At 31.8% G+C, this 19,404-nt stretch overlaps 3 protein-coding genes across 7 annotated transcripts; 2 read left to right on the forward strand and 1 right to left on the reverse strand.

The window, feature by feature from the left end:
- Positions 1-119: 119 nt before the first annotated feature.
- Positions 120-1,696, forward strand: LOC111416664 (WD repeat domain 92). 2 transcript variants are annotated; one of them, XM_071197952.1, is made up of 5 exons: positions 120-268; positions 323-642; positions 699-829; positions 928-1,378; positions 1,422-1,510. In XM_071197952.1, coding segments are annotated over exons 1-5 (921 nt in total). In that variant the 5' UTR covers positions 120-250; the 3' UTR covers positions 1,423-1,510. The 2 variants fall into 2 exon arrangements, with proteins under 2 accessions (XP_071054053.1, XP_022904520.2); XM_023048752.2 differs by having other exon boundaries at positions 125-268; positions 1,435-1,696.
- LOC111416665 (JNK1/MAPK8-associated membrane protein) lies at positions 1,629-4,952 on the reverse strand. Of its 2 annotated transcripts, none has more exons than XM_023048755.2 (5): positions 4,861-4,952; positions 4,387-4,798; positions 4,118-4,330; positions 2,053-2,222; positions 1,629-2,000 (listed from the first exon to the last, which is right to left on the reverse strand). In XM_023048755.2, the coding sequence occupies exons 2-5, from the start codon at positions 4,623-4,625 to the stop codon at positions 1,711-1,713; spliced, it is 912 nt and encodes a 303-aa protein (XP_022904523.2). In that variant the 5' UTR covers positions 4,626-4,798; positions 4,861-4,952; the 3' UTR covers positions 1,629-1,710. The 2 variants fall into 2 exon arrangements, with proteins under 2 accessions (XP_022904523.2, XP_022904524.2); XM_023048756.2 differs by having other exon boundaries at positions 4,387-4,809; positions 4,861-4,936.
- A 928-nt stretch (positions 4,953-5,880) lies between these two features.
- On the forward strand, positions 5,881-19,264 carry LOC111416663 (serine/threonine-protein phosphatase regulatory subunit widerborst). 3 transcript variants are annotated; one of them, XM_023048749.1, is made up of 6 exons: positions 5,881-6,019; positions 14,612-15,134; positions 15,191-15,584; positions 15,646-15,875; positions 16,579-16,736; positions 18,099-19,264. In XM_023048749.1, exons 1-5 carry the CDS (start codon positions 5,881-5,883, stop codon positions 16,691-16,693), a joined length of 1,401 nt encoding a protein of 466 aa, XP_022904517.1. In that variant the 3' UTR covers positions 16,694-16,736; positions 18,099-19,264. The 3 variants fall into 3 exon arrangements, with proteins under 3 accessions (XP_022904517.1, XP_022904518.1, XP_071054051.1); XM_023048750.1 differs by having other exon boundaries at positions 18,980-19,264; XM_071197950.1 differs by having other exon boundaries at positions 16,579-19,264.
- The last annotated feature ends 140 nt before the right edge of the window (positions 19,265-19,404 follow it).

Below are 19,404 nucleotides of genomic sequence, written 5' to 3' on the forward strand. Positions count from 1 at the left end.
GTAATCCTAACAGCAAAAAAAATTGAACAACAGGTCACTACCAGTTAATCATAGATTTTGGTATTGTTATGTTGGCAACAAAAACGTTTCTGATTTAAAAACGTCAAAAACCTAACCTCATTTTTATATTTCAAAATAGTGACATCTATAAACCAACTTATTAAAAACTTTAATATATATTTTACTACAAATTTATTTATAAAAAAAATGATTTAAGAAGGAATATTGTTACATGATTTAAATAATTAAGATGATAATTATTCAAATGGTAATTAACTATTTATTAAAGAATTGTAATTAATAGATTTTTTTTACTAAGCAGTTTCTATGGAAACGAACAAACAGTCTTCTTTCAACCATGGACAAGTTGCAAAAACCTCAGATAATATGCCACGTAGAAAAAGTGGCAAACTATTCAATAAACGATGTGAAGTGGATTCCGTCCTCAGCAAAATTCGTATCCATCGGCGGTAATCCAAACGGAACAGGGATAATTGAAGTGTATTGTCTTGGCGGTGATGGTGTTGAAAGAATCAGCGAATTCTGCAAAAAAGAACACTTCAAATGCGGAACATTTGATGCTTCCAGCTTAAACAGTAGACATTTAGCCACCGGGGATTATACCGGTCGTTTACAAGTTTGGTAATTGACGAAAACATCCACTTTTAAATAAATTAAATCAATATTTATTTTAACAGGGATTTAGAAGATACTTTACTTCCAATTTATAAAACCACTAAACATACCAGTGTTATTAATTGCATTGATGGTGTAGGAGGAACTAGCACGGGTTGTGGAGCTCCTGAAATTGTTACAGGATCGAAAGATGGTAAAATAAATAATTATTATTTTAAATAAAAATATAAAAAGTGAAGTAATAAATAAAAAAATCCCTGCTTCACCAAAAAGCATTTTTTTTAATTAAAGGGAATGTCATGGTTTGGGATGTACGTCAAAAAGATATTCCCGTAGCTAAATTTGGCCCTGCCGATGGTGTAACAGGAAGAGATTGTTGGTCAGTAGGTTTTGGAAATTCCTACAACTCGGAAGAACGTGTAGTAGCCGCGGGTTATGATAACGGAGATATTAAAATATACGATTTAAAAATGATGAACGTGAGGTGGTCCAAATGTGTTAAAAATGGAGTTGTTGGTTTACAATTTGACCGAAAAGATATTCCAATGAATAAGTTGGTTGCCGCTACATTAGAATCGAAAATTTATCTGTTTGATACGAGAACTCAACACCCAAAGAAAGGATTTGCTCAACTTTCTGAAAAAGCACACAATTCAACAGTTTGGTTAGTTAAACATTTACCACAAAATCGAGAGATTTTTGTTACAACTGGGGGAGCAGGAACATTATGTTTGTGGAAATAGTAAATTAGAGAAATATGTGAATTATTGAAATGTGATTAATAGATAATTTTTTTAGCAATTACCCTGATAAAAGAATTGATAAAGATGGTGATGGAATCCCTGTTGGAATAATCGGCGAATTATCACCATTACAAAATAGCACGTTATCATCCCAACCAATTAGTGGTTTTGACTGGTGTAAAGATAAAATTGGTTTATCCGTTTGTTCATCTTTTGATCAAACACTACGGGTGTTAATAACAACCAAACTTCATCTTTATTAAATTTTAAAACTAAAATCTTATTTTTTATTCAATAAATAAGTTATTTACATAATATATCATCTTTTTTCTTATACATGAAACTTACTAGGATCTGTAAATTTGGCGGTACAAATATAAAATAATGTTGGAACTGGAATTAATAAAATAAGTAAGGCGTGATCTGTTGGATTTGTAAGTTGAGTTATTGATATTATCCCATAAGCATGCATTATCCAATGACCTATTACTATTATCATATTTCTTGGCACTAAAACGGTCGTTATCATCAAAGATGCTGCGGATTGATCCAATTTTTTTGCGAAATGTGACGCACATGAAATTACAGATAATATAACTATTAAATAAGGGAATGAATAATCTAAAAAATATTATAAACAACTTCTGAAACAATAAATTCATTTAATATTTACATAATAATCCTCCAATAAGTGCATGTACGACCATTAATATTGGTATAAAATACATTGCAGCATATACCGACATTTTACTTTGCATTGGATAATATATTCTACATATCCAAGGTCTTATTAGTAACATTGAAAATAGTGCACAGACATGAAATACAAAAACTATTGTATATCTAGAAAAAAAACATTTTAAGAACAAATATATACAGAGTGTATCTGAATGACTGCCACAAACTTCAAGGGGTGATTCTTTAGTGAATTTTAAGGGTACTTTAATATATGAACCATGGGCGACTTCGGCTCCCGTAAGGACCTACGCCCCTCCAAAAATGGCGAAAAATTATGGTTTAATTTTTTTTTCTCGAGAACTATAAACACCAGGAAAATGAAATTTGGGAATTAAATTTAGCTCATAATAGGTATAGCTTATTTGTACTTTCAATATTCCCTTCTAAGTAAGCCTAACAACCCAAATTAACGTTTTTCTCAGACATTATTAAATTTTCCAAGAACATCAGGGAGACAAAAAAGTTTTAGAATATTTTCATCTATCTAAATCAAATTTTTCCAATGTATTTATCATATTCATAAAAAAAATCTAGGCATAAATTGAACGGGGGTGGTTACGTTTAATAGTTTAGAAGGGTAGGTTGAAAGTACAAAAAGGGTCAAAACGTGCCCTATTATGAATTAAACATATTCCCCAAATTTCATTTTCCTAGCGTTTATGGTTTTTGAGAAAAAGAAATTACACCAAAATTTTCCGCCATTTTTGGAGGAATGATTCATATATCAAAGTACCTTTAAAGTTCACTAAATAATCACCCCTTGATGTTTGTTGCAGTCATTCAGATACACCTGTATAATTATAATCTTAGAAGGTGAGTTATAATAAATAGGAAATCTCAGAAATTGAGTTATTATACATGGAAATTTCATTTTGACATTATTACTACATACCATGATTATTTCTTTTATTTAAGAACTATTTACTATTACACTAATAGTTTATACTGCATAATATTCAATTGATTCATATAAAAGTAGTAATCATTTAAAAGAGTTGATAAACAGCTCCAACAATTGATAAAATTTGTTAAAGTTAACAGTGCTATAATGCAGTTACAACTTTAAGTAATTTGATAGGACGAATGGAGGTGTACTGCATCAATTAATAGACTAATAACATAAATCAATTAACATAAAGATCTTTATAATAGAGTGATATCAGTTAAACTAGGTACAGCAACTTTCCTTTCTCAAGTTCCTAAAATCAGAATGAGACAGATTACACCGACATGCATTCTGGATTTAAACAGTACACCAAATAAGATCAAGGTTAGAAAATAGTAGAGTTGGCAGTGCTATTAGGGGTCAAGGAGATATAAAGACTTTATTTTGTAAAAGAACAGTAAAAAGAAACACAAAACAAACAGTAGAACAACACCAAGCAGTTAAACAATTGTTCCAACCTATTCAGAGGTATATGTGGCATTTAAGGAACATTTCGCATCAATATACATATAAACGTAGTGAAAAACAAATTTCTCCAGATTACTGCCGTAAATGTAACGAACAAGTGGAATCGGCACATTGTGACTCTTCAAATCCATACATATATCGCCATTTCTTAGTTATATGTTAGTTTCAGTTAGTTTTCATTATTATATACATTACTCCTCAATAGAACACATTAATTTTTTAATGGATGGGTTATCCACTCAAGAACTAAATGATGTTTTATCTTATATTCACATACATATATAAAAAAATTGCAAGCAGAGACAACAACAAGCTTCCACTGGTGGATTCTAAAGTTGCAAAAGACCTCCAAGATTATCCCTATCCCGACGAAAACCAAAGCTTTATATTTTGGGTATATTTGGAATCGTCAACAATTTTTTACTTTCTTCAAATCGGGAGTCTTACAAAAAGGAATTTATCAAAACGTCAAATTTGATTTTCTTAATTGATATCAAACATTTTATAAGGAATATTTAGGTTTATATGTTGAGGAGTTAATAGATTTCCTATTCTTTACGAGTCACCTTAAATACATAATACTTACAAAGGATACACAGCTTCTTGAGTACAATAAATTTGTTTTTCATAATTAGGACTGGGATTTTGCCACAATGTATACCAATCGGCTAGATTTCTCACTTTACAAATATTAATTTTGAATTCACCTTGCGGATGCATTAAAAGTAAAGAAACTATCCCAGAAATTATAACTTCTAATATAGCTGTTGTGTGTAAAATTATAATAGCTTTATTAAACCTATAAATGAAAATATTATTAATACTATTCTGGAAACATAAGGTTCATTGACATACCTCCGACGCATAATAACCATATCGATAAATGACAAATGTAAAACTAAAACTAAAAGTACATTAAAGCCCAAATAGAACCAGTCATAAAATGTTGGTGTATCCAAACAAGGTTCACAAAGAAAATTAGTGTCATTACGTCGAGATCCCCTGGGACAAGCTCCACAGTTACTCAGTTTTCCATCAGGAAGTAATGTTCTGCCGCAATAATAACCAGGGCAAGTTGTATCAGAATAAGACATTTTATTTCAAATACTTTAATTTAAAAATTAAATCCTAAACGTTTAGCAATAAATGTAGTACGTAAAATATACATCAAACATTTGAGAGGGCTTTGTAAGTTGATCAGTTTTTATAAAATATAATCCACATAACATTGATAATAAAATAGCTATTAAATAACGACACCAATAATCTAAAAAGAATCTTTAATTAAATTGACGATTTAATATATTAAAAAATACACATTAAACTTACACGAACAAACGGCTCTTTAACGTTGACGTTTGACAATTAATTTAGGTTATGTATCTGTCAAACATTTGATAATAGTAAACGCCATACATTTTCAAGGAGATCTGTTTGTCAGTTCTGTAACGCTGTCGCGCGATTGGTCAGTCCAGGGGAATATTGAAACCCAATTGGACAACGTGAAACAATTGAGCGTACTTTTACGTTTAGAAAATTTTCTGGCAGATTGTTTTTGACGTTTCACCGTTTAGTTTGCGCTTAAAAATTATCGGGTGAATTTCCGGCCCTATCTCGTGCCGAAATTTGTGTTTCCTAAAGTACATTGTGGCCGTTGCGTAATTGTATTGATCCACGCAGTACCCCCCCATCTATTTTCAGCCCAAGGTACTTTACGGCATCGAATGCGAAAATTATTGTAAAAAAATCGCAAATCAACGCGTATTACAGTGCCGTTTACGCATCGGTAGTGATCAGGACTGTATTAACGATAATAACGATGGTCTGTTGGGGTGCAGAGGGCGGAGAACCTATCGAAAACGACGTATTTGTGATGTTGTAACCAGCTGATGGCGGGTGAATATAGTGTATTCGTTCGGTCGCCCGTTTAGTGCTAGAAAAGTGTTTTTTTAAATCGTCTTTTCCGATCTATTAAAATATATTCGTTTTCAATTTGGGCGATTTCTTCGGGATTTCTATTCGGCACAGGTGGCAGAACTCGGCCGGCTTTTAGTTCTTTTTTTGGGCGTGCACACACACACGCACACACCTTCTTATTCGACGGTACCCATTGATATTTTCGCGTATCATTCATAAAAGTGTGCGAAATAGGAAACTGACGGGATACGCGGCCGAAAATTAATTTCAAATAAATAAATGAAAATATGCGAACGGTGTCCATTTGACGTGACCGAAGGCGGCGTTTTTGCGATGCAGAAGACCGGCGCCGGGTATTCTTTATGTAAATAGGAGCTTAACGGGCCTGTTTCGATTCTTATTTAACCATTTGAAAAAACCACGGACATCACAATGTCGACGACGGCGTTCGTCGATAGAATCGACCCGTTCGCCAAACGGTCGCTCAAAAAGAAAACGAAAAAGTCGCAGGGCAGCTCGAGGTACAGGAACTCACAGGACGGCGAACTGCAGGCTCTTCCTCCGCTCAAAGGTAAGCCATGACCTATACCCCTCCAACAAAGAACGTCAGAATTCCCCCAAATTATTCTCAACATAACCTCTAAACTTTGACCCCGAAAATACTTTTACATCCTATTCATCCATCAATCTTCTAATCCCTTTTTAACTTACGTTTTTTAAACTATTTAAACGTTTAGAATATCTATTGTTTTCTTCCCTTAGGGTCATCCTATTAAATCGTTTTATTTTAAAAAAAATCTAATTGATTACTTTCTAATCGCTATTTATCACAGTCATAGAGAAATACAAGTGTCTTAGCAGTATTATATGTTATTCTTAGAGATATCAACATAAATAAAATGATGTTATACATACGGAGTGTCCCAAAATAAACTCAAGAGAGGCATTGAAACTGAAAGGAACAAAACAAACCAGCTAATATTTCCAATCCTGGTGGTGACCAATCCTAGTGATGTTAAGCATTAAGCGGTAACCATGGCAACAGCCATCACTTAACCTAACATTCAATAGGAAGTTGTTAAAGTTAACACTAAATCTTCAATCTTTTTAAATAAATAATTCGGTTAGTATTCTTTTATTGCCTCTTATAGTACAGATACTGTGGCAAACGGATGTTAGAAATCAAGTCAGTTATTTTCCATGTTTCATTAGTTACCAAAATGTTGTTATTATTATTATTCTTTGACAACCAAAATAAAAACTAGTCAATCGATAAACTTTTATCTATAAAATAAAATTATAAAAAGGATAAATTAAATCTATTTGATTTAATTTCCTTCAGATATCATTATATTATTATTGGTTTATCTAGTCTTATTGGTCTATCAGTTTATCTACAAATGTTGCTAATTAGTTTTGTACTAGTTCTACTAATTCTCTATAGTAGTAATTGATCGGATCTAAAATCCTGGTTCGATAAATGATTTGAGTTATTGTAGTGACACTTCATCAATTGGTTTATTTAAAAATGTCAAGTTTTGCCATAAAAATATTTGTTATAGTTTATTAATGTTATTATGAATTTTTACATTTACAATATTAGTTGAAGAGTAGTTTAGGTAAGTATTTGACAGAACTAAGATTATAAATTTCGTGTTATATGGAACATTTTGCTATAAATTGCATTGCCACTCAATTTTACCATCTTCCTGTAATCTTTTCAGGGGTTACATAATCTTTGGGTGTAGATTGGTTTAGTCAGAATTTTATCATTCGATGGGCAGAATTGAAAATAGTAAATGTATAATACAGCTTAACTATGTCAAAGGCGCATGTATGCACAGTAAAGTACATCAAATCGATCAATTTCACCCATTCGTATACAATTATCTTTGTTGAGTATTGTGTACAGATAAAATGAACCTTGCTGTTTACAATTCAGACACAATATAGACAAGAAACAATGTAAAATTATACATATACATACAAAGTAATTAATAAATGTTAAAATTCACTCTATAAAATAATCCACACTGTGTTAACTGTAACCAACAGTGAATTTTGTGACATTACGCGATATCCAATGGTTGTCGGTGTATTTAATAACACGCATATGTATTTTTAAATAGATTTGGAATTATTTCAATTAATCAGTAAATTATATCAACATAGTAGTATAATCTATTGATTAACTGGTTTAGATCGCGATTTGTGAAATTTGTCCTAAATAAGCGTATGCTCCCTTTTATCTTATGTTTCAATTAAGCGGAATTCAACCAATACAAATGAAGTTTTGTGAAGTGTTTTAGTTCAAATATTAGTACGTAATAAAAAGACTTAATTCTTAATGTTACTTTTAGCTACTGAAATTTAATTTCTGAGTTGTAGGTATACACGTAAATATTAATTTTAATTTATACAGTTTTTTCATTTATATTTAATTAACACTTTTAAAATTTAATAAACCGCCTTTCAAAGTCAAGCTCGTTTTATCGATAAAAAGAAAATAAATACTTATTTAATTAAACTATAAATATATGTAGAGTTTATCAGAAAATATGAGATTGAAAGCTGGTTGATATAAAAACAAAATGTTCGGCCTCGATTAGCAATTGTAATTTGACATAACCTATAAACTTTGACCAATATAAATTATTGGACGGATTTCATTCCGTGTCTATCAATTGTAACGGGTATTTACTATCGGTTAGTTTTAAGTATATTTTGTTTGGAGTTGTAGTTCGACTTAAAAACGAATCTACAAAGATTAGAGTATTATCAGATCAGAGTATCAGTATCAACCATAACTTAGGCAGGGTTTAAAACACGATGATTAATCAAAAAGTACTAAGTAAAAAACTGGTCGATTGTCGATATCGCTCATCTGTGCAACCTAATCTAATCGAGGAATTTTAATACAAAAGAAAATTCAATCATACCAAAAATTTACTATTCGTTAAATAAGTAATTTTAACATGTTATTATTTTTTTAATATTTGAGATAGTATAGCGTATTACAATGACAATAACCTTGAAGAGTTTTTTAACGTGTTGCCAAATAATCTCTTGACACGATTCGTAAGTTTGAGGTCAGTTTTATAGGGTTAACACTATAAAACAAGAAACGTATAAAAAACTTAACAACATAAGAATAAAATATGATTCATTAAAAAAAATTTGACAAAAACGGTTTTACTTTGGGAAATGATTATTTCGTTTAAAAATAATGGTTTAGTACAAGGTTTATGTTGTTTTGGTTCGATTACGTTTAGAAATCATTAGTTTTAATTGGTTCCTTTTACAATTAGAAATTTACCAGGTAATAATAACTTTTATTTTAATACTTAGTCAGAAAACATATCGTCTGTGAAGTTCTAATACCTTGTAACCCTAAAAACATTTTTTTTTCAGTAGACATAAAAGACGTTTTATATTAAACTGGGAAAGTATTTGTTTGTTTGTTTTGAAACTGTCAGTTACACAAGGGCTTAGATACAAACATATGATTTTTAATGTTTTAGTAAATATTGTATATTAAAATTTGCAGTGGCTTACGAGTGATTAGCTTTAGATTTTTGTCAAATTTGTGGATTAGGATATATTATATTATTTTTACAGAAATAAAACACTATTTAGGAAACAAAAATCCACTCCAATATCAATTATTTTAAACAATAACATTAGTTATAGCGGACACAGCCTACTACAACATTACTTTATTTTAACAATGCCTACTTTTTAATTATTTTTAAATCAAATTACCAAAATTCTTTCTGTAAACAATATTTATTCATTTTTTATTGATTCAATTAAAAAAAACATAAAAAACAATGTATTTTTAAAAAAATACTATTTACAGTATTACAAATCGATTATTTTTTAAATAAATACCTTGTATACCACAGTTTGACTTATACCAAATGTTGCTTAAGAGGTATTCAAATTTTCATTATGGTGTACGAGGTATTATTGTTTTCTTGTTGAGGTGCATTTGGGATACGTGATGAAAGAAATCCCTTTTATCTAAGTAAATGCGTATTTGTGGATTACTAGGTGTTACTAGTCCTATGTATAATTCTGTAGATTTCATAAAAATATAATAACACAATTTTGGATTTTTTGTGGGTTACAAGGCATTAGAATTTCTCAGACGATATATTAGATTAGATTTAAACTTATACTTGATAATGTGTTTATCAACACTAAAAATTGAATGTAAACAATTCAATTTAAAATTTTATATTACCTTAAATTGGTAAAAATAGTAATAGATTATAAGTAGAAACGTAAACAATAAAGATGGCACAAGCGTTTCAAATCATTTATGCGATGCGTGTAAACAACTAAAAACGTATTAGTTATCAACTGGATCGTTTACTCAAACTGATTTTATTCCCGACCACTCAAAGATAAGCTATTCTGGATCACCTGCGAGAGAAAATTCAATATTATTTTGACGTGAATATCAAAAATTTTACAAATGTTTCAACTTTAGTATCGCACTGAGTATGCACAGGTGCATATTACAATAATAAACAATTTACGATAAAGTACACAAACGAAAATTGCACTCGCTCGGAATATTGTTTATGTGCATGTTCTTTTAAAAGAAATTATAATACGTCGAGCAAATTTGCTTGTGGTCCCCTTCCAATTTCAACAATGAATGGTTTGAACTAAAACTAGAAATTAACATTCAGGTTTAACGGTGTGTCTCAAGACGCCTAAACCCCAATGCTTTTATTTCTAGGTCTAGTGTTGGTTCAACAACAGTTTATCAATTTTTATAAATCTTTATATCTATTATTAAACTAGAACTATCACTTGCAGTATCATTACGATGCACTGCTAAACCCGAATGTTTCTAATACTAGGTCTAGTGTTAGTTCAAGTCTTAGTTCAATAAAAAATACTATTAAAACTAACCCTAGAACTAACATAGAACTAGAAACATTCGGGTTTAGCCGTGGGTCTCTCAAGACGGTTAGTTCTAGTTTTTTCTAGTTCAATAAGATATAAAAATTTAAGAAAACAGTATATTTTTGTTAACAAGTGTTAACTTCAAACTTGTTCCTGAAGAAGGTTGCAACATGGCATCCGAAACGTTAAACACTTTTTGAAACACAACCTGAAAGTTTCTACTAGTTCTAGGTCTATTGTTAATGCTAGTGATAGTGTTAGTTCTTGTCTTAGTTCAATTAACACCGGTCGTGAAAGTCTTCATACTTATAATGAATCGTTTGTATCACGGTTTGTGAATGTTTACGTTTTGATACGAGGCGTATGAGATAATCATTATGTAGTAAACAGTGCATTGTCAGGCTGCATTATTGATTTACTGGCTGTCACAACTTGCTCAAGCCTTATTGAACTCCTCGCTTAATATGTTACGTAATTTAAAAGTATACGATTATAATTCGATTTTTTTTTTTTCTAGATAAGGCAACCATGCTATTTTATTACCATTCAAAAACAAATTCTTTTCGCAATCACAAAAATTACTAATGCAAAGATTTTTCATATTAAATTCATATATTACAGTAGGTATATTATTTTCCAATAAATGATGAAATAGATTAGGTGGGTTTCTCAACATATTGCTTTAATAAAAGCAATGTAGTTTTTTTAATTTCAAGATAAAGTGTAGAGTATTAGAAGTTGCTCTGACGGTTTCAATTTCCTGTGTAGAGGAACTTTTTGAGAAAAGATTCGTCGTCGACAAGAATATAGAGCAGGTTACTCTCTGCATCCAGGATGACCTTTAAACTTTCGACCGCATTCCCGTTTGTCATATTCGCAGTTTTTATTTCTGCTAGATATTGCAATCGCGAGACCTATATCTGACAAAAGATCAATCGAAAATATCTGTCATACACGATTTCAACAGAAAGACGCACGTGTCCCGATTTCAAATACAATTTTCTCCACATAGTACTTAACTGCAAAGTGTTTCACTACAAAAATAGAATGAATTTTTATTGTGTATGCAGGGACATCGAGTAATAATAAAATGTTTTATTTAATTATGGCGTTGAATATCAAAGGACCGCTTATATTAGTAATATTAATGACGAAGGCGCTCTAAAGTGGATATCTAATTATTGGCGGCACGCTGGAATATCGATTACGTAATCGTTAGGACAACGGCGATATCAACCTTCAAATCAAATCGGACGAGGCGACAGATTCTGCCGTTTATTTAGTAACGATTTTGTGAATTGAACCGTGCTTCAGTGCCCGCCAACGTACGCCGCCACACGGGCCCACGTTCATAAATCAAATTAAGGTTTAAAACAAATGCCTGCGATGCATACGTAAGCCCTCTCTCTACTGCGATATGAATGAGAAGGAAAAGCGCTTCAAACTGTATAGGTGTTCCACAACGATTCATATTACTTTGGTTAGGGTAAAAAAAATACAAAAGCACCTCTTTAAACTATTGCCAACTATAGTTTTAGCTTCTTGTTAAAGCTATCCAAGAAATTATTACTGTGATTAAGTTATTTTAAGCGATCTCATGGTTAATTAATTGTAATGGTAATTATTGAAATTTGGTTTTAAAAATTTTTTGTATTTAAGAGAAATTAAACATATAAGACAAAGATTTTATTCAATAGAGACAGATCATTCTGTGGTCATATCTTCCAAAAATCATATTCTATATTACTTGTTTACCTATTTTGTTGATTTAAAAATGTTATAAGAGTGGTTTTGTAGAACTTAAAAGCAACATCACGTTCTAAAATTTGATATCATTAAAGAAAAAAGGTTTTTTTTAATTGTCTTGACATTGAAACCCTTCAATGTCAAGTAAGTTGATGTGGTAGTTTATCGTCAAACATTTTCTCGAATCGCAGTATATCGCTTGACATTGCCACTCTCATTTCTCGCATTAAATGGATTTTTCAGTGATGTTTTCTTTTAATTACAACTATTGTTGAAAATCTGGCTGAGCATATGGCAGAGATAGATTCTATAGCTAGATAAATTTTGAGAGAATTGAGTACTAATTAAGTAGTACGGTCACGTAAAGTCATGAAATTATTTTTAATATCTTCTCAAGTACCTCCGCAAATTAATTTCTTAACATAGTATTCTAGTTTAATGAGACTTTTATTTTAATTTTTTGTAGATATCCCTCATAAACGAAAATATAAAAAGAATTCGAGATCGTATTTCAACGTCCAGCATAAACATTTTGCATTCTTGTGGCCACGTGTCCTAGTTGACGGAACATCTTTATACCGAACACCTGTATATATGTATTATGTATAAATGCAAGGTTATTCGTGGAGAAATTAGATATTCATTCAACCGACTTTTCTATTATATTTTTCATTTAATACAATGTTTTATTCAATTTATTTATTTACATTTTAATATAGATAATGCTGAAATGTGGATTTTGTGTGTGTTTTAAGTTATAGCATAAACTCGAAGATATTATTTGCTTTAAAGTAAATTAACTTAATTAACAATAGGGCTGAATGCGACCGTTAAAATTTTACGATGGCCCATTTTCTGTACGACGACGATGGTGCTGTAATTCATCACATAACGGTGTCGTTAATGTATTTATTGATATTACGCAAAATTGAATTGGATCCTAAAGGTCGCCACTGTTTGAACTTGGTTTAATATCGGGTTAATGTAAATAAAATATTTATCTACCACTATATCATTCTCGGCGAACAATGAGCAATTCATTTTTCGGTCATAATTATAAACTTATCAACATGCTTAATCATAAATAATGTCTCTAATTTAATCTTGAAATCTAATAAACTCTAGCTCAAAACTGTGGTTTTAGATTATCGTATCCGCTTGATTTATTTCATGTCTTAATAAGAATTCTTGATATTTTGAATTAAATTAAACAATGAGCACTACCAATTGTACTTCAATTTAGAGAGTAGTTCGTGTCTTAATCCGAAATGTAAATAAAAAAGAATGTCCATTTAGAGATGTTTATAGCATTGTACGGCCGTTTCTTGACACGCTACTAGGTAAATTGACATCAACTGACCTCAACGTTGCGTCAGTCCATCTCATCGCTTATCTAATTCTCAAATAAAACGATTATTTTCATTACTTCTACTACATTCTAGGTTCATTGCGACAAGCGTTTCGAATGATTAGGAACCCGTTGGGAACAAATGAGTCATTACTAAAAGAGCTCTACACTAAAATTCTAACATTTTGAAGAAAATAATAATAACAACCTTTTATGGTTGTCCCAATGTCTCAATCAATGAACAACACGAGCCGGTAAGAACTCGCGTTTTTTTTAGAGCCTCTACCCCATTTAGAAGTGGGTCAGGTCGCCGCAACGACGTCTGGCGTCGTCGACGACGTGAAGTCGGCCGTATCTTTACGACTAATTTTTTTTCTTCTAAATGGGGGCTTAATTGGTCGCGTCTATGCAATGATATTATACTGTAAACAACGGAGCATCGCGACGACCTGCTAAATCGATAGCAGCGGAACCCTTTTGTGTATTTTCCGCACAGACAAACTTCGCGAGTTAATGAGACACTTTTCGTTTATGCTAAAAGAATCGCGCCACGATTTGAATCAAGGGCGTTTTAATTTTTAAGCTGTTTTCGCTCGTGGTAATAAGGACTACGCCTTTATCACTTGTATTGTGTCGCAACGCGGCATTTTCAATACTTGGCAACGTGAATTTTATCTTAGTATGCCAAAAAGCCATATTTGTTGGAAACAGTTATATTAACTAATTCTAATTAGAATACTAAACTTTAATTAGGGTATTTATAACATTTAGTTTTTAATGAATGAATGAAAACGGTTAGAATTGTAAATGTTGATCACATTGATTGTAATTACGATTAAAATACAGTTTGAGGTAGTAAAACATTTTCAACTTCCTGTTAGACAATGCAAGTCAATAAGAACGTAACATTGGGCCTAATAAATATAAAGAGTTTGTTCATATTCCATATATTTAAAGAGTATTTATTAGTATTAATTATTTGTATTAGGTTCCTTGTATTTTTTATTACCTTGTTGATACAAGCAAATGCTCAAAGTATTTTAACATTTTTTTATTCATAAAATAATAAAAATGAATTGATAATGTTTATCAAGTAATATATACATGAATGATGTTTTTAACTAGACGTTTCTTTTACAATTGCTTCAGATGTGCCATCGGGTGAACAAGAAGAGTTATTCATCAGAAAACTGAGACAATGTTGTGTCTCGTTTGATTTTATGGACCCGGTGGCTGACCTAAAGGGCAAGGAGGTAAAGAGATGCACGCTGAACGAGCTGGTCGATTACATCACAGGTGGCCGAGGAGTCTTGACCGAGCCGGTCTATCCGGAGATAATCAAGATGATCTCGGACAATCTATTTCGGACGTTGCCGCCGAGCGAAAACCCGGATTTCGATCCAGAAGAGGATGATCCGACGCTCGAGGCTAGCTGGCCCCATCTTCAGCTTGTCTATGAGTTCTTTCTTCGGTTCCTCGAAAGCTCCGACTTTCAGCCGAGTATCGGCAAGCGCGTCATAGACCAGAAGTTCGTGCTGCAATTGCTTGAATTGTTCGACTCGGAGGACCCGAGGGAGCGTGACTTCCTCAAAACAGTTTTACACAGGATCTATGGGAAATTTCTCGGTTTGAGAGCGTTTATACGGAAACAAATTAATAATATATTCCTTAGGTAACAAATAAAACGCTTGTTTCTTATTTTGTTTCGTAAAAACTTGTTCTTTGTAGATTTGTGTACGAGACTGAACATTTTAACGGTGTCGGTGAGCTGCTAGAAATTCTAGGTTCCATTATAAACGGGTTCGCGCTGCCCCTAAAGGCAGAGCACAAGCAATTTCTGATCAAGGTGCTGATACCGTTGCATAAGGTGAAGTGCCTCTCGTTGTATCACGCCCAGCTTGCGTATTGCGTCGTGCAATTTCTCGAGAAAGATCCTAACCTTACTGAGCCTGTTGTTAGGGGCTTGCTCAAATACTGGCCCAAGACGTGCAGTCAAAAAGAGGTGATGTTTCTTGGCGAAATCGAGGAAGTCCTCGACGTTATTGAACCGTCGCAATTCACTCGCATACAAGAACCACTTTTCCGTCAGATATCAAAATGCGTTTCCAGTCCCCACTTTCAGGTAAAATCAATTTTTAAATAAATTACTAATTTTTGAATTATAACTTTATTAATAATTTTAGGTGGCTGAAAGAGCTCTGTACTTTTGGAACAACGAGTACATTATGTCACTGATGGAGGAAAATAACCACGTCATTATGCCAATTATGTTTCCAGCACTATATCGTATTTCCAAGGAGCATTGGAACCAAACGATTGTAGCACTAGTCTACAACGTACTCAAGACCTTCATGGAAATGAACTCGAAGCTGTTTGATGAATTGACAGCTAGTTACAAAGCCGAACGGCAAAGGTAAGTCTAAAAAAAGGGAGTAAAGAATAATTTTATTTTAATCTGTAATCATTTTGCTATGAATTTAAAAAAAGCTCCATTAATAAATCGCGTCTTTTCTTGTTTTGATACCTTAACAGGTTTTTAGCAGAGGAATGACAACTGTATACTTTTTTTTATAACAGTAGCAAAACTTTGCTACCTGATTTTTCTAAATCGAAAAAATAATGTAATGCATGTAGAAGAAGCACCATTCAAAGTTTGTCAACCTAAACAAGACGCACAGCTAAACCCATATTACCCTGCTAAACTCCTAATTCAGGGTCTAGTGTTAGTTCTAGTTTTAGTTCAATAAAAATATATAACAACCTGACGCTGAATGACAACTAACACTGACACTTTTACTAGAACTAACATTAGACTTACAACTAAAAACATTCGGGTTTAGGCATGTGTTTCTTAAGACGTCTAAATCTGAATGCTTCTAGTTTTAAGTCCAGTGTTAGTTTTAGTTTAGTTCAAGAAAAGATATAAAGATTCAAGAAAATTGATACATTGTTGTTGAACTAAAACTAGAATTAACACTTGCACAATCATTAGAACTAACACAAGGTGCGCCTTCTGACGCACGGTTAAACACGCAGATTTCATCATATAAATGAAATGTACAAATTTTTAAATAGGATTTTAATATATACTTACAATTTTTTATAAATTCTTCTAGAGAGAAAAAACGTGAAAAAGAACGAGATGAATTGTGGAAACGATTAGGTGAACTAGAAATAAGTCATTCAAAGAAAATGATAGGATCGCACAACAGTCCTCCCGGCAAGAAGTGATACTGCTCTATCGCTCGTCCCTTCTCCGTATAGTTATACGCCGGTAAGTCTTACAGTAGTGCGCAATCGGGCCGTTAATATTGATTCCGCCCGTTTTACGTAAAAAAACCTGCAAAATACGCGCGATATATTAGGTACAATTTCGACGTCGTTAGTAAAATATTTATGGTTTTATTTTAATTTCGCCCCTCAACTTGGTTTTAAGTAAAATCCTCAAACGTTATCAATATATGGGTGATCAATATATACGGCCCGAAAACTCGTTACGTGGTGTAACTGATAAACAAAACAGTAGCATTAAAATTATATAAGAGATACGAGTAACCTAAAAAAAAAACTATGTGAAAATCGATATCTTCTAACGGACTATGTCCCTATGGTGTTGTAGCTGTGAAGACAGATTTTGTAAACATGTGCTATAGAATAAATGGTCACTTGTAAATAGCTAAAAAGAAAAAAATCGTGGTTAAGTTCACTTTGTGTTTGGAGTACGGTTGGTGACTGTCGCCAATGCTTTAAAAAAATTAATATTTAGTAACCTATCGGATGTTTATCCATAATTTGAATAAATTATTTCTACTGCTATGGATTGTTATTGAAAAGAATTCTTTTTATTTTATTTTCTTTAAAACCTGATGTGCTATATTTTGATTTAGAACATTAAGTTAACGGTTAAGCTTTATGTGGTTTCTTTTTTTATTATTATTGTTCAGTAGTTACCCTTGAAAATATATTGTCTAGAGCTTTAAATATTATTGTTTTGTTCTTTGATTAAAAATTAAATTGCAATTTTTATATATCGACTTATATTAATTTTGATTAATCATGTGTTTTGTTCTAATTATGACTATCTATTTTTTCGTAGAATTGTATAACAAATTGAAATTAACGCAATTACTTTTTTCTTTTTTGGCCCCAATCCAATCCTTTTCAAACACAATGTAACCACATAAATGTGCTAAAAAGCTGAACGTACTAAAAATGTGAACGAGTGCACGAAATTGGATGCGCGAATGATTTTTCGATTTTTCGAAAGCATATTAACATATTGTACAGAGCAAAAAAAACATGGTCATATGCGGCCGCTTGAGTACGCACTCTTGAGTGCAAGGCACTCCAAAAAAAATATGTATTTATATAAGAGCACTGTTATGTTATACATAGAGGAGCTTTAGATAAACAAGAGATAACTAAGAAAATTACTACACCCACACACATTTAACATGGATAAAACTAGCGAATTACGTTTTAGGCGTTAAATACTAAGAACTTATAACTTTAATAAAGAAAATAAACGAGAGATAAAGTACGTTGTGCATGTCATGCTCAATTTTAATAGTTGCGCCATTCATAGAGCTACTCTGCCTCGGTGTACGCACTCAAACCTATCTTTCTTCTTTTGCAGGTGTGTTTATAAAGATTTGAGAGTACCGGCGTAGAAAAATTTTTCGTATAACGTTCACATTATGACCTATACGATATACATACATACATACATACATTTATATACATGAATATGCGATTGAGCACTGTAAATGACAATTATTAATGAAAGAAGTGTAATCTTTAAGTTAATAAAGGAAAAAAATATAGACCCCTATGTATGCTAAGTATTCTATATAATTATAAAAGTATGATTATTATTATTACTATTATTAATATTTGTTTTTTCGTTGCACTAATAACAAGAACCTTGTAATATAACAGCAATAATTTATTTCCTCATCCTTTACTCTTAGTTTGGCCCTTCTTTTTCTAATTAATAATACGTGTATTTAGGTGTACTTTTGTGATACGTGTTTATAATAATAAAAGATGAAAAACAATGATATGCCCACTTCTTAAGTATAGTAATAACGTGTGATATAACTTTATCGTCTGTTATATTGTAGATTAGCTCTATGAATAAATGAAGTGCATAACTTTTTTTGCTAATGTAAAAGAGAGCCGTAAATAATAAATAAAATGGGCGCGTAACGCGCTCGATCCCTGATTAGACTATGTAATATATATATATCTGAAGAATCACTAAAAATCATATGTAGATAATATATAAAAATTATATTGTTAAATTTTTGTTGTTTTTCGCATTGCGTTTGTTCACATTGTAAAACATTTACTATTAATAATATGAATATACGAAACCGGTTCTTACATCAGAATCAAATTAGTTTGCATTTACTTTTAAGTAAAAAAAATAAGTATATAAAATAACAAAAATGTAATATAACATATACAAGAAGACGTTTGACAACCTCCGATCTCATCATCTTTTGCTTTTTTTAGTACCAATCGTCCGTTAATCGTCGCATCATTTGCGCCGCATTACAATTTGATTCTGAATTAAGCGAGCGACTACTATTTAAATCTACCATTGTACTTCTCTTTTCGTTTCGTCGTCTGATTTCCACCACCCCTTTACTTCACTCAGAACATGGAAACGCGTGTATGGGACAGATCAATACATTTATATATAACTTTGAAAATAGTTTCTATATGAGATATTTAGCTATACGACTTGTGAATGTACGCACTCCTGTGCGTAAATAAACGTTATGATTTTAACAGTAATGGTTTTCTATGTTTTTCCTATTTTTCCTAAATGTCAATAACAAAATAACAATACCTCATCTATCAATTTGTTTAAAGGCAATAAGTTCGTACTGTGACGGGATTTTTGGTCGTAAGAGCAGAACGGGCGATAATATTTG

Source organism: Onthophagus taurus, chromosome 7 (assembly GCF_036711975.1).
Source record: "Onthophagus taurus isolate NC chromosome 7, IU_Otau_3.0, whole genome shotgun sequence".
Taxonomy (NCBI): domain Eukaryota; kingdom Metazoa; phylum Arthropoda; class Insecta; order Coleoptera; family Scarabaeidae; genus Onthophagus; species Onthophagus taurus.